This window comes from Gigantopelta aegis, chromosome 10, assembly GCF_016097555.1.
Source record: "Gigantopelta aegis isolate Gae_Host chromosome 10, Gae_host_genome, whole genome shotgun sequence".
NCBI classification, from domain to species: domain Eukaryota; kingdom Metazoa; phylum Mollusca; class Gastropoda; order Neomphalida; family Peltospiridae; genus Gigantopelta; species Gigantopelta aegis.
The window spans coordinates 1,369,131-1,383,619 of record NC_054708.1 but is presented as its reverse complement, the minus strand read 5'-3'; the positions used below and the strand labels follow the sequence as shown (position 1 = coordinate 1,383,619).

Below are 14,489 nucleotides of genomic sequence, written 5' to 3'. Positions count from 1 at the left end.
CTGGTCCAGGACAGACTTGGTTGAACCTTAATTGGATAGAAACCAGTAAATAAGTTATAACAATTTCTTTTAATGAAAACTGAAAAGAAGGGTTCTATATTTATCTGTCCAACAATAACATTTTTAAAACAAATTTGAATATTATCTTTCCTAGTGTATCTAAGAAATGGTAGAGTTACCAATTTTATAATTTGCAATGTTAGTTTTATTCTGTATGCATCCAGTATTAAAGTACCCACTTGGTTTGAAGCAGTCAATTGGTCCAATGAATAGAAATGCAGTACAAATGCTTAGAATGCCCAAGTGAATGTTGAAAAGTAAAGTTTGTTTTATTTAAAGACGCCACTAGAGCACATTGATTTTTATCTTTAATATCATCGGCTATTGGACGTCAAACATGTGCCAAGTCGTAAGCGAGAAGACAACCACCCCCTCCCTCCCCCCCCCTCCTGTCTTGGACGGAAGAGCTTGCTTCGCAAGCACTTGTGCCCACGACAGGCGTGCGCTACAACAGCTTGTTCTGAATTTCACGTTAAAACCTATGACCTGACCTGACCTGACGTCAAACACATGGTCATTCTGACACTGTTTTTAGCGGAAACCCGCGAAGTTCCCAGTGACCACTTACAAAAAATAACAAAACGCATCGAGATCTTACTGACATATTTAATCATTTGATTTGGCAGTAAACTCCATCAGTATTGGTAAACATTCCCTCCCCTAGTTTATCAGAAGGTCACTAAATTTCTACAAGGCCAGTTTGTCGCTGGAGTAAATCATTAAATATAGTTATTATTATTATTATTAATCGGAACACCTCGCTACGCTAGATGTAGAGTAAATCGGAAAAGATCGCATATATTCGTGAAAACAATTTTCCGACTCTCCGCCCGATATCTCACGAACGTTACCGAACTTCAATTTGAAGGGAAGTAACTCCATCAATCAATTGTTAGAAGAAAACATTTCGTGGCTAACGGGTCGCCAATAAAACTAAATTTGCGACAGTAAAACCACCGATATACGTCCGCAAATCGGAAAACACAGTAGGGTTATCCCCTAAAAGACACCAAATTAGTGCTTGTGATAGTTTTGGAATGTTTTTGAGGAAATCATTGTTATATTAAAAAACATTTATGGATATACAAAAAAAGTTTTAGGGTCGGCAGGTTCAAATTAGGGTCGGTCGGGTAACCGGAAACAAACAATATTTTATGATACGCCTTACCATAGTTTGACACCCAATAGCCGATGTATTTTTCGTGCTGGGGTGTCGTTAAACATTCATTCATTTATTCATTCATTCATTCCGTCCATACAGGTAGTTAGCGGTGCAGCTTTGAAATAAGGCGTGTTGTTTTAGACGCTACTGGATCCAACTTGGTGAAACAAGCTTAAGCAGTAATGAGCCTGCATTGCTAATTACTTCACGATATCACAATAGAGTACACCTGTACACTTAATTGGTAAAGCAAACAGAAACCAAACAAGTTGAAAGGGAAGGGCTAAAGATTATCTTTACCGGGCATATTGTACTAAAAACATCCTACGACATGTAGCGTGAAAGGCATACATTATAGAAACAAATAATACCCGAATAAATAGAAACACCAAAGAATTATGTCTGCAGAGCATTGTTACAAAAACATCTACCAAGCGTAATCTAATGCAATATAATTTATTTTCACCTTTGTAAATTTATGACACAGCAAAAAAAATACGGGGTAAAATATATAGCCCCCACGTACATGTAGTACACATTATTTAGGCCGTGGACAAAATGTACTGGGGAAATAAAAACCCAGTGGACGAATCGTCCGGAACTGATTTTGTGTAGTGGACGAATCGTCTCGAGTTCCTCAGTGGACAAATTTTCAGTGGACGAATCATCCATGGACGAATTGTCCAGTGGACGAATCAACTGCATCCCGTATATTACATAGCATAACGGTGTACTTATTGTTTCAGTGTCTTTGTTTTTTAACTGGTACCATACTTGCCAAACCCTAAAATCGATGGTCGCCTAATGGACTACCTTTGTAAAATTCTTAGTTGCTCATAGCCAATAAAGGTCACCACGGGCGACAAGGGCGACTGCCAATTTTCATTAAATGGAGGAATAATACATCAAGGGTACATTTTATCAGTTGATAATTTCTATACAATAGATATGTTCAACAACAAAAATATTCTATTTGTGGAGTTAATGTGGTGTACCTGTCTACTGGAAAAATTATATTGATGATTCAACTCATTATCTCATAAAAATGACAAGTCAGACGGATAACATATTACATAGGCCTAGTGCCAGTGGTATCTTCCCAATATTTGAATTCAGTAAGTGGTCTTTTCTTGATATATTTAATTTATTTCTCGATTCACTCAGTGCTACATATGTATTGTATCAGCTAAAATAAGGGTAAATGTCATAACTCGCATTTACTCGATATTTTCACTGTCGAGAGTTAACTTGCTAATTCCTCTTCCTGACACGGATGATACCGGAAGTTTTCTAACATGTAAAATTGGAAATGATAATTTGTATACGAATGCACATTCTAATTCAATATTATACAATCATTTAAAAAGGAAATAAAAATATTTCAATATAACTGATAATAATATTTTATAATGTATTATTGGGAGATTGCAAGGAAATCCAAATTTAATTATAAATATTAAATCATATATAAATGTGTTCCAACTACAATGTATGTTTTATATGACGCCAACGGAAGGAAACACAACTCTGTCTGGTTAAAAAATAAACAAAAACATTCGACATTCCAGCAATGGTTTAGAATTTCTTCTTTCTGTTGGCAGTGTACGTTACTGTTGTTTGTATTTTGTATTTTGTATTCTATTATAAATAGTTCTGAACGTATTTAGCTGTATGAAAAAAACCCCAGTTGTTTTGTTTGTGTTAAATTTAACAATGCAAACTACAATATCATGTTTTTTGTGGTGGTTAGGGGTGTTTTTTTTCATTTTTAGTTTTTAAGAGTGCATACTTGATACTAATGATGACATTGATATTTTATTGTCAAGCAGGCATTGAATTGGGAAGGGGAGTATGATTTAGCTGGAATCGTAGAAGTAATTGCATAAAACCGATATTTTGGAATTCCATCTCATTATTTTATGCTAGTTCATCAAAATAAACCTTCAGTGCAAGCGTCAAGGTTTATCGAGACAACTCAAAAAGGTGACCTCTCCGAGACAAATTTCTCAGAACAAAATTGTGATAAAAATAATGAATATCATTACATTTCCTCACTAATCCATTTCGAGCTTATGGAAACTAAAAAATACTTAATTTCACTTTGAATTTCAGGAAAAAAATCTGATGGTGATTTATTTTTAAAAAGAGCTCCCATTTTAAGCTATGTTTATCTACTCTTATGTATCAGTAATTAGTATTTTCTGGCATCACTAAAATTAATCTGGCCAACAACTATCAATGCTTGACTGGTCACTGCAAATGCCGCAACACTCAAGTCTCATTGATGTAATCCGACACCAAAGTAAACAAAAAAATGAAATGGTTTTAACACTGTCGAAAAGTTTTGTTATTTAACAGCATTATTGCTATTTTAATTATATGTTATATCTTTTGTTTATGTTGGGGGTATACTTAAACATTCATTAACTATTTAGGCAAACATATTCTTCAATTAATGGTAATTAATGTGTCTTGGCCAGTGAACCATAGCAAGTATATCAAAGGCCGTGGTATGTGTTATCCTATCTGTGGGATGATGCATCATGTATATAATATCCCCAGCCAGCCAGCCTGCTAAAAAGAAATTTTGGGGTATGGCGGTATGAAATTGAATATTTACAATGTGTGTGCTGAATGCATCCACAGTCAATAGGAGCTGGGGGGGGGGGGGGGGGGGGGGAAGCTCTCCCAGAAAGAAAATGGGTTACGGTTAAGAATATTCTACAAGAGTAATTAATTTTGTCAAACGGTCTATCTACTAATGGAAAAATGTAGCAGGTTTCATCTCTGAGACTATATATGTATATATTAGTGATGCCAGACTATATATATCGGAGCTGGCCTTATCCTAAAATTTTCAATTGCCCGTCGGACAAGTAACTCAAATTTCACTTGCCCACAGCAACAAAAAATTGTTCCAAAAAGTAAGCAGTAAAAAAAAAAAAGAAAGTATACCACTCTATTTTTCAGGATGAATTTTATTTGTAGATTGCAGGACAGTGCATATCAGGACATTTAATTTTCAAAATGTTCAGGGGAGTATACCCTTGGTTTTCCTTAAAAATTCTGGTGTTTGGCACTCTCAATGCGAGTTCGACACACAGACTCAGTCAAACACTGCTTAGATCCCATTACAAATTTTCCTGCACGCGTGTCTACTCACTATTCTTTAACATCGAGTCAATTAAATGTTAAATGCATGTACATTTAATATATCAATTTAATTGGGAAACAAATGCAAAAATTTGCAGATGGACAACCTAATTTCGTAATATGAAACACTACTACTTTACAAAGAGTCTACTTATCCATTTTAGTAACATGCTAGATTGTAACATTCTAAACAGCTTTTTCTCGATGCTTCAAAAATTTTGGCAATTTACTTCACGGAAACGAACAATCAGCGACATGAAGTACCATTGCTTAAATGCCTACAAAAAGGAGAAGGGCATTTATTCAAAGACGTGGGCCTACTTCCGGTCAAATACAGTACTCTATATAATAAGTGGGCCTACTTCCGGTCAAATACAGTACTCGTTATAATAATCATGGGAAACGAAAGTTCAGTTTAGTGATTTTACCGACAGGCTATCGACACGGTACCGAAATACCATGATTTATGAATAAGCCTAATTTCTTAAATGCCTACAAAAAGGAGGAGGGCATTTATTCAAAGACGTGGGCCTACTTCCGGTCAAATACAGTACTCTATATAATACGTGGGCCTACTTCCGGTCAAATACAGTACTCTATATAATATGTGGGCCTACTTCCGGTCAAATACAGTACTCGATATAATACGTGGGCCTACTTCCGGTCAAATACAGTACTCGATATGATACGTGGGCCTACTTCCGGTCAAATACAGTACTCTATATCATACGTGGGCCTACTTCCGGTCAAATACAGTACTCGATATGATACGTGGGCCTACTTCCGGTCAAATACAGTACTCTATATGATACGTGGGCCTACTTCCGGTCAAATACAGTACTCGATATAATACGTGGGCCTACTTCCGGTCAAATACAGTACTCTATATAATACGTGGGCCTACTTCCGGTCAAATACAGTACTCGATATGATACGTGGGCCTACTTCCGGTCAAATACAGTACTCTATATAATACGTGGGCCTACTTCCGGTCAAATACAGTACTCTATATAATACGTGGGCCTACTTCCGGTCAAATACAGTACTCGATATCATACGTGGGCCTACTTCCGGTCAAATACAGTACTCGATATGATACGTGGGCCTACTTCCGGTCAAATACAGTACTCGATATGATACGTGGGCCTACTTCCGGTCAAATACAGTACTCGATATGATACGTGGGCCTACTTCCGGTCAAATACAGTACTCTATATAATACGTGTGCCTACTTCCGGTCAAATACAGTACTCTATATAATACGTGTGCCTACTTCCGGTCAAATACAGTACTCTATATAATAGGTGGGCCTACTTCCGGTCAAATACAGTACTCTATATAATAGGTGGGCCTACTTCCGGTCAAATACAGTACTCGATATGATACGTGGGCCTACTTCCGGTCAAATACAGTACTCGATATGATACGTGGGCCTACTTCCGGTGAAATACAGTACTCGATATGATACGTGGGCCTACTTCCGGTCAAATACAGTACTCGATATGATACGTGGGCCTACTTCCGGTCAAATACAGTACTCTATATGATACGTGGGCCTACTTGCGGTCAAATACAATACTCTATATAATACGTGGGCCTACTTCCGGTCAAATACAGTACTCGATATGATACGTGGGCCTACTTGCGGTCAAATACAGTACTCGATATGATACGTGGGCCTACTTGCGGTCAAATACAGTACTCGATATGATACGTGGGCCTACTTGCGGTCAAATACAGTACTCGATATGATACGTGGGCCTACTTGCGGTCAAATACAGTACTCGATATAATACGTGGGCCTACTTGCGGTCAAATACAGTACTCGATATGATACGTGGGCCTACTTCCGGTCAAATACAGTACTCGATATGATACGTGGGCCTACTTCCGGTCAAATACAGTACTCGATATGATACGTGGGCCTACTTCCGGTCAAATACAGTACTCGATATGATACGTGGGCCTACTTCCGGTCAAATACAGTACTCGATATAATACGTGGGCCTACTTCCGGTCAAATACAGTACTCGATATAATACGTGGGCCTACTTCCGGTCAAATACAGTACTCTATATAATACGTGGGCCTACTTCCGGTCAAATACAGTACTCGATATGATACGTGGGCCTACTTCCGGTCAAATACAGTACTCGATATGATACGTGGGCCTACTTCCGGTCAAATACAGTACTCGATATAATACGTGGGCCTACTTCCGGTCAAATACAGTACTCGATATAATACGTGGGCCTACTTCCGGTCAAATACAGTACTCGATATGATACGTGGGCCTACTTCCGGTCAAATACAGTACTCGATATGATACGTGGGCCTACTTCCGGTCAAATACAGTACTCGATATGATACGTGGGCCTACTTCCGGTCAAATACAGTACTCGATATGATACGTGGGCCTACTTCCGGTCAAATACAGTACTCGATATGATACGTGGGCCTACTTCCGGTCAAATACAGTACTCGATATGATACGTGGGCCTACTTCCGGTCAAATACAGTACTCGATATGATACGTGGGCCTAGTTCCGGTCAAATACAGTACTCTATATGATACGTGGGCCTACTTCCGGTCAAATACAGTACTCTATATGATACGTGGGCCTACTTCCGGTCAAATACAGTACTCGATATGATACGTGGGCCTACTTCCGGTCAAATACAGTACTCGATATGATACGTGGGCCTACTTCCGGTCAAATACAGTACTCGATATGATACGTGGGCCTACTTCCGGTCAAATACAGTACTCGATATGATACGTGGGCCTACTTCCGGTCAAATACAGTACTCGATATGATACGTGGGCCTACTTCCGGTCAAATACAGTACTCTATATGATACGTGGGCCTACTTCCGGTCAAATACAGTACTCTATATAATACGTGGGCCTACTTCCGGTCAAATACAGTACTCTATATAATACGTGGGCCTACTTCCGGTCAAATACAGTACTCTATATAATATGTGGGCCTACTTCCGGTCAAATACAGTACTCGATATGATACGTGGGCCTGTCAAATACAATACTCTATATAATACGTGGGCCTACTTCCGGTCAAATACAGTACTCGATGTGATACGTGGGCCTACTTCCGGTCAAATACAGTACTCGATGTGATACGTGGGCCTACTTCCGGTCAAATACAGTACTCGATGTGATACGTGGGCCTACTTCCGGTCAAATACAGTACTCGATGTGATACGTGGGCCTACTTCCGGTCAAATACAGTACTCGATGTGATACGTGGGCCTACTTCCGGTCAAATACAGTACTCGATATGATACGTGGGCCTACTTCCGGTCAAATACAGTACTCTATATGATACGTGGGCCTACTTCCGGTCAAATACAGTACTCGATATGATACGTGGGCCTACTTCCGGTCAAATACAGTACTTGATATGATACGTGGGCCTACTTCCGGTCAAATACAGTACTCGATATGATACGTGGGCCTACTTCCGGTCAAATACAGTACTCTATATAATACGTGGGCCTACTTCCGGTGAAATACAGTACTCGATATCATACGTGGGCCTACTTCCGGTGAAATACAGTACTCGATATGATACGTGGGCCTACTTCCGGTGAAATACAGTACTCGATATGATACGTGGGCCTACTTCCGGTGAAATACAGTACTCGATATGATACGTGGGCCTACTTCCGGTGAAATACAGTACTCGATATGATACGTGGGCCTACTTCCGGTGAAATACAGTACTCGATATGATACGTGGGCCTACTTCCGGTGAAATACAGTACTCGATATGATACGTGGGCCTACTTCCGGTGAAATACAGTACTCGATATGATACGTGGGCCTACTTCCGGTGAAATACAGTACTCGATATGATACGTGGGCCTACTTCCGGTGAAATACAGTACTCGATATGATACGTGGGCCTACTTCCGGTGAAATACAGTACTCGATATGATACGTGGGCCTACTTCCGGTCAAATACAGTACTCGATATGATACGTGGGCCTGTCAAATACAATACTCTATATAATACGTGGGCCTACTTCTGGTCAAATACAGTACTCGATATGATACGTGGGCCTACTTCCGGTCAAATACAGTACTCTATATGATACGTGGGCCTACTTCCGGTCAAATACAGTACTCTATATGATACGTGGGCCTACTTCCGGTCAAATACAGTACTCGATATGATACGTGGGCCTACTTCCGGTCAAATACAGTACTCGATATGATACGTGGGCCTACTTCCGGTCAAATACAGTACTCTGTATAATACGTGGGCCTACTTCCGGTCAAATACAGTACTCTGTATAATACGTGGGCCTACTTCCGGTCAAATACATTACTCTGTATAATACGTGGGCCTACTTCCGGTCAAATACAATACTCTGTATAATACGTGGGCCTACTTCCGGTCAAATACAATACTCTATATAATACGTGGGCCTACTTCCGGTCAAATACAGTACTCGATATAACAATCATGGGAAACGAAAGTTCGGTTTTGTAATTTTACCGATACGGTACCGAAAACTATCGTTTCCGTGGAGTCCAGGAGTGTCACACACACACACACACATACACACACACACACTGTACATAGGGGATGGGTGGATAGAACGAAAGAGAGAGAGAGAGATGGGGGGGTTGGGGGTAAGTTATAGTTTTCTTACTTGCACAACCAATCGAAGTCTGTGAACGGCTTCGTGGTCTTGGCCAAGCTTTGAAATGATGGATGATGCAGCTCAGAGGTGCGCAAATTGGTTGTCCGCACCCCCGGGACAACCAAAATATGTTGCAGGCAACCATTCTTTGTCAAACAGTTGCCCGACGGGCAACCAAGAAAATCATAAAACAAATAAAATGAAAAACACAACTTCACGACACTCGGACAGTCAAGGGCACTGACATCTTGACTGACAGGCAATATAAATATCCACCATAACGCGGCCATTCACTCAGGGTCCACCGTGCATGATTTTGGCAGGCGTTTTGAAAAGCCATATGCCAGATATTTCCAGTTCACCCTAAAAACCTTGTTGACGCATCTCAATACTGACGACTTGTGCTTACCGAGTGTGATTGTGACACCATCTGGCCATTCTAATTAATAATGAAATATTTCTTAAATGTTGTCATTGTTAACTTTACTTCATAACGAGTTCTGCATTTTGTAAAACATGTTTTTCCTGTTTTAAGTTCTTCGTATTTTCATGAATTAAATTGTACTTTTGTTAAATGGTTTAGTAATATCGTCAATATAAAATATGTATTTGGTTTTGAAATAATCTGGATAGGGACAAACTAGTAGTACTAAGTAGGGTCGATTTGACATGAGAGAAAAAATGTTTGGTATCACTGAAAATGCGGATCAGGCCTGCTACTCATGATCGTCACGTGTACACTGTTTTACAGAGTATTCCCGCGCCGTTCAACAATGAAGCAATTCCTGCGGCGTTTTGCATCATTGGAATTGTACGCATTATTGAACGGTGGGGATTGTTTGTTAACAGTTATGTATTCTTTTAAAAACAATATCTTGTAATATTACTTTGTTCAATCTCATACATAGAAATTGAGAAGTCGTTCAAATTTTGTGCTGAATAATGTTGGCTAAACTACTTCACAATCTTTGGGAATGGATGATGCAGCTGTTGAAACGAGTATTACATAATTTTAGAGTTTGTTCGCCCCCTTTTTTGGAGGGTGTGAAGTGTGTGTGCATGTTTTCCCCAGCATTACATGATGTTGTGATGGGGGGGGGGGGGGATATAAAAGCCTGATTTGTGTCTGTCAGGTAATTGTTGAACTACCCCTTCCCAAATTGATTAGCTTGTCTTTGTTTTAATAATTGAAAACCCTGTAGAACTGACCATGACAGCCAAAGCGAAGATGAGCTGTACATAGATAAATAATGTTAAAAAAAACAAAAAACTAAACTGGTAAGTAATGATAATAAAAATATTTTAATTTAAATTTCAGTTTCATTTTAATGACAGTTCAAAATTATATTCATAAAACTTTTATGAAATATGTGGGCAGCCAAGAGATGATGTTGGGCAACCAAACTTCAGCTACTGGTTGCCCGGTGGGCAACCATCACAATTTCACATTTGTGCACCCCTGGATACTTGCTGTAGATTACAGAATTACAAAAATCGCAAGTGTACAAAAGGGGTAAAAAGGCAGTTTGTGTTTGGAAATTTTGGTTGCCCGGCAGACGACTGAATTGTATATTTTACATAATTGAAAACCCTGTAGAACTGACCATGACAGCCCAAGCGAAGATGAGCTGTAGATAAATAACGACTGAATTGTAAATTTTAATCGTCCGAGCAAATATTTACCCCCCTGGGGCAAGCGGACAAATACTTTTGGCCAGCCTGTGTTATATATGTGTGTGTGTGTGTTTTTTGTGTGTGTGTGTATGTGAGAATTACCAAATTTTTGACATCCAATTTAGTCGATGATTAATACAGCAGTGTGCTCTAATGGTGTCATTAATCAAATCAAACTTTAACTTCAATTATGACTTGAACTCTTTTCAGAAGTGATCCTCCTTGTCACATTTGAAAAATACAAAGAAACTTAAAAATGGATGTCGATTCTGACAACAGAATAGAATGTCACCAGTGTGTTTTAGGTAATTAATGTGTCCTGTACTCTTTTTTTTTCAGAAGTGTTATCCTCCTTGTCTCACGTGAACAAGAAAATTAAAGTTAAAAATGGATGTCGACGCTGACATCACGTTAATGGACACAGAGACTGAGGCCCAGATGGCGAGTGACATGATGTCGCTGGCAGTTGGAGCAGAAAGACATGCGGTTACACAAGAACACTACAACAACAACATGATGGAGAACGCAGATAGGTTTCCACTTGTGTCCGATGCAGCAGGCTTATCAACAGACATGACAGAGGTTGACAAAGCTACACTCTCGTCATTCACCGGTGACAGATCAGGGGAAGGTGACATGTTTTCCACGTGTGACAAGTTGACGTCAAGTGTTGTTGTCAACTCGGACTGTTGTCAGATGACAGACTGCACGGAAATGGTCTCAGAAAAACTAAATATTCACAATTATGGTGGTCGATTTTCAAAGCAGATTGTTTGTGATGGTCATGGAATATTAAGACCACAAGATGGTACTAAATGTCTTGTGTCTCTCTTTATCTCAACTTCTGGGTGCGACGTTCCTCAAAGTGCAAAGTGCTTGGGGTATCTGTTCGGAACAGACATTGAGATTGAAATAGGGGAATCATATAGTGTCCCTACCGAACAAATAGACCTTTGCTTATTAACAATGAAAGCAGGTGAAATATGTGAAACTAAAATGTTTGATCACATGAATGAGGATGCTATGATGGGCAAACTGCCTGAAACGTTTACATTACAGATTCATTTGAAGTCATTCACAAATGGCATACCCATCTGGCAGCTGTCACCAGAAGACAAGTTCTCATTGGCACATGTTAATAAGAACAAAGGTACAGAGTATTTCAGAACTGGAAACATCGAATATGCTTTCAAGAGATTCAGCAAAGCTTTGAAGTATTTGATATGCATGTCTCCAGAAGAAAATATTCCGCAATTGATGTTTGACGACTACAGTGAACTCCGGTGTAGGTGCTACATGAACTTGGCAGCATGCCAGATGAAAAGCAGACGCTATGACTTTGTGATCACTAACTGCTCCAATGCTCTCACACTGAATCCCAAGAAGGTGAAGGCGCTGTACCGCCGAGCTCAGGCGTTTCTTCACCTCAATGATTTGGACGGAGCCAAGTCGGATCTCACACTGGCAGCCACACTGGATCCCAGCAACAAGGCGGTGCTACTGCTGCAGAACCAGGTGCTTTGCAAACAGGCAGAAAACGACAGTAAAATGGCCGACAGTCTGAGTAAAATGTTCACATCATGAAATTGCTCATTTGACATTTCTCCTTCAGAGATTTTCACAATCTTTCACTGCAATAAATTGCTCATTTGACATTTCTCCTTCAGAGATTTTCACGATCTTTCACTGCAATAAATTGCTGGTTAACTTCCATGTCAAAAAGTGTGTTTTTGTAGTGACTTTCTGAAGCGCTATATAGAACTGTTTTTGTTATGATTAATTGATGGTAACTTGTCAAAAGGTGTGTTTTTGTAGTGACTTTGTTAAGCACCACACAGATGTGTTTTTGTTTTACTGGTGTTCCCATTGATTAATAGTAATCTGTGGTCATAATTATCAAATATCAACGCTTCTAGAATTGTTATACAAATCCACTAGCCATGGGATCAGTGATTTTTAAAATGTACTGGCCATGATTAAAAATCCACTAGCCCTACTTTAAGTAAATACAATTTTACTAACAGGAATTGAGATAGTCACCTAAAGGAGATGGAGTTTAGATTATGGGAAGGTGGGGGGGGGGGGGGGGGGGGGGGTTGGTGGGCAAGATATTCATATTTACAAAATAGACTTGAATACAGCATTAGACAACTTTTTTTTCACTAGCCATGGGAGTGGGGCTACCATAGTCTAGAATCCCTGCAAATATTCAAACCTTGATATGTTCCTATAAATACAGTGGTAGCCCAGTGTGTGATCATTCAGAGGACCATTTCTCCCCAGCAGAACCAATCCAGAGCTCCACAACTGGTTTATATCACACAAGTGGGTTTCTTTCCCATCCTGATCACATCATATGACTTAAACCATTACTTACACCAGACATAACTCTATTCGGTCTGTCTCCATGTGCTTCTCTTTATCTCTCTCACACACTTCCTTGACATGTCACCATTATCTACACGTAGGTCTCTCTGTCATCAATGTTACCATTTTGTATATCCCTCCGACACCCATGGTGACATGTCACTATTATTTATATTGTGTCAATGATGTGGCTATAATTGATCAATGCATTTCTCGCGCCTATGGAGGTGGCATGTAACTCATCGGTAAAGTGCTCACTTGAGGCGTGATCGGATCGATCCCGTAGGTGGGTCCATTGAGCTATTCCTCGCTCCAGCCAGTGCATCACAGCTGGTAGATCAAAGGTCGTGGCATGGGGATGGTGCATATAAAAGATCCCTTGCTACTAGTGGACAAATTTAGCAGGTTTCCTCTCTAAAACTGTCAAAATTAACAAATGTTTGATATCTAATAGCCGATGATTAATAAATTAGTGCTCTAATGGGGTCATTAAACAAAAAGGCAATTGACCCATTTTTGACATAGTTATGGCCTTGAACATATATATACAAGAATTTGTTTTCTGGATTTTGTTTGCAATGCCTTGACATATTGAGCTGAAATTTTGTGTATAGCTTTGTCATGTTCTGTTACAAATCAAGTTTGACTTTCATGACGATTTACCTTATTTATGTTAAAATAACTAAATGTTTGACATCCAGTAGCCGATGATTAATAAATCAATGTGCTCTAGTGGTGTCATTAAACATAACTTTCTCTCTTATGATGAGGTCACTATTAGGGCCTACTATGTCTGCTTCTTAAATAGTGTTATAATATAATAAAATGGTCAGATGTTACTTTGTATTTAATAATACAATGTATTGAAATAGTTATGAAAATTTATGTTACTTGTAGTAGTCCGATATACAATGTATTACAATGTAAAGCATGTCTAGGTGGTCCAATAACAGGTGTATTATCTAGAACCATCACAAGTAGGTCTTGATGACCTAATTATAGTATACAATACACTGGCATCTTATGTAGTACTTGCATGCAAGATTTGATGATCTTATGTAAATTAACAAGGATGGTATGGCCAGACACAGATTTCCTTTAAAGTCAAGTAATCTGTTACAAGTAGGTCACAGTGACCTAATTATGGTAAATGACACCCCACCATCCCAAGTTGTACTTGTATGCAAGACAGGTATATAAAAATCTGTTCTGCTAGGTGGACTATAGTGTAGTGTCAGTTACATTATTTTAAATTTACTTTAATCACTACTGTTTGATGTGCTGGGGTGCAAATGTTATTGTCACCACGTTTGACAGCTATCATATATATATATATGACTCTCTATGAGAAAACACTACTCAGTACATAAAATCATATTTTAAATTAAAAAAAAAAAAATTC

The 14,489-nt window shown here is 39.1% G+C and overlaps 2 protein-coding genes across 4 annotated transcripts in view; one reads left to right on the top strand and one right to left on the bottom strand.

Annotated features, from left to right (window-relative positions):
- The window catches only part of LOC121382791 (golgin subfamily A member 1-like), a 47,769-nt gene extending 45,270 nt beyond the window's left edge, over positions 1-2,499 (bottom strand). For both annotated transcript variants that reach the window (XM_041512397.1, XM_041512398.1), the window contains exon 1: positions 2,444-2,499. The gene's annotated coding sequence lies outside the window, so the exon portion shown is untranslated. The remainder of the gene's footprint in view (positions 1-2,443) is intronic.
- Positions 2,500-2,738: 239 nt separating this feature from the next.
- Positions 2,739-14,100, top strand: LOC121384296 (FK506-binding protein-like). 2 transcript variants are annotated; one of them, XM_041514615.1, is made up of 2 exons: positions 2,739-2,824; positions 11,060-14,100. In XM_041514615.1, exon 2 carries the CDS (start codon positions 11,108-11,110, stop codon positions 12,302-12,304), a length of 1,197 nt encoding a protein of 398 aa, XP_041370549.1. In that variant the 5' UTR covers positions 2,739-2,824; positions 11,060-11,107; the 3' UTR covers positions 12,305-14,100. The 2 variants fall into 2 exon arrangements, with proteins under 2 accessions (XP_041370549.1, XP_041370550.1); XM_041514616.1 differs by having other exon boundaries at positions 2,743-2,824; positions 11,063-14,100.
- Positions 14,101-14,489: the final 389 nt, after the last annotated feature.

Coding starts and splice junctions, on each gene's coding strand:
- LOC121384296 (XM_041514615.1), top strand. CDS start 11,108: ATGGATGTCGACGCTGACATCACGTTAATGGACACAGAGACTGAGGCC.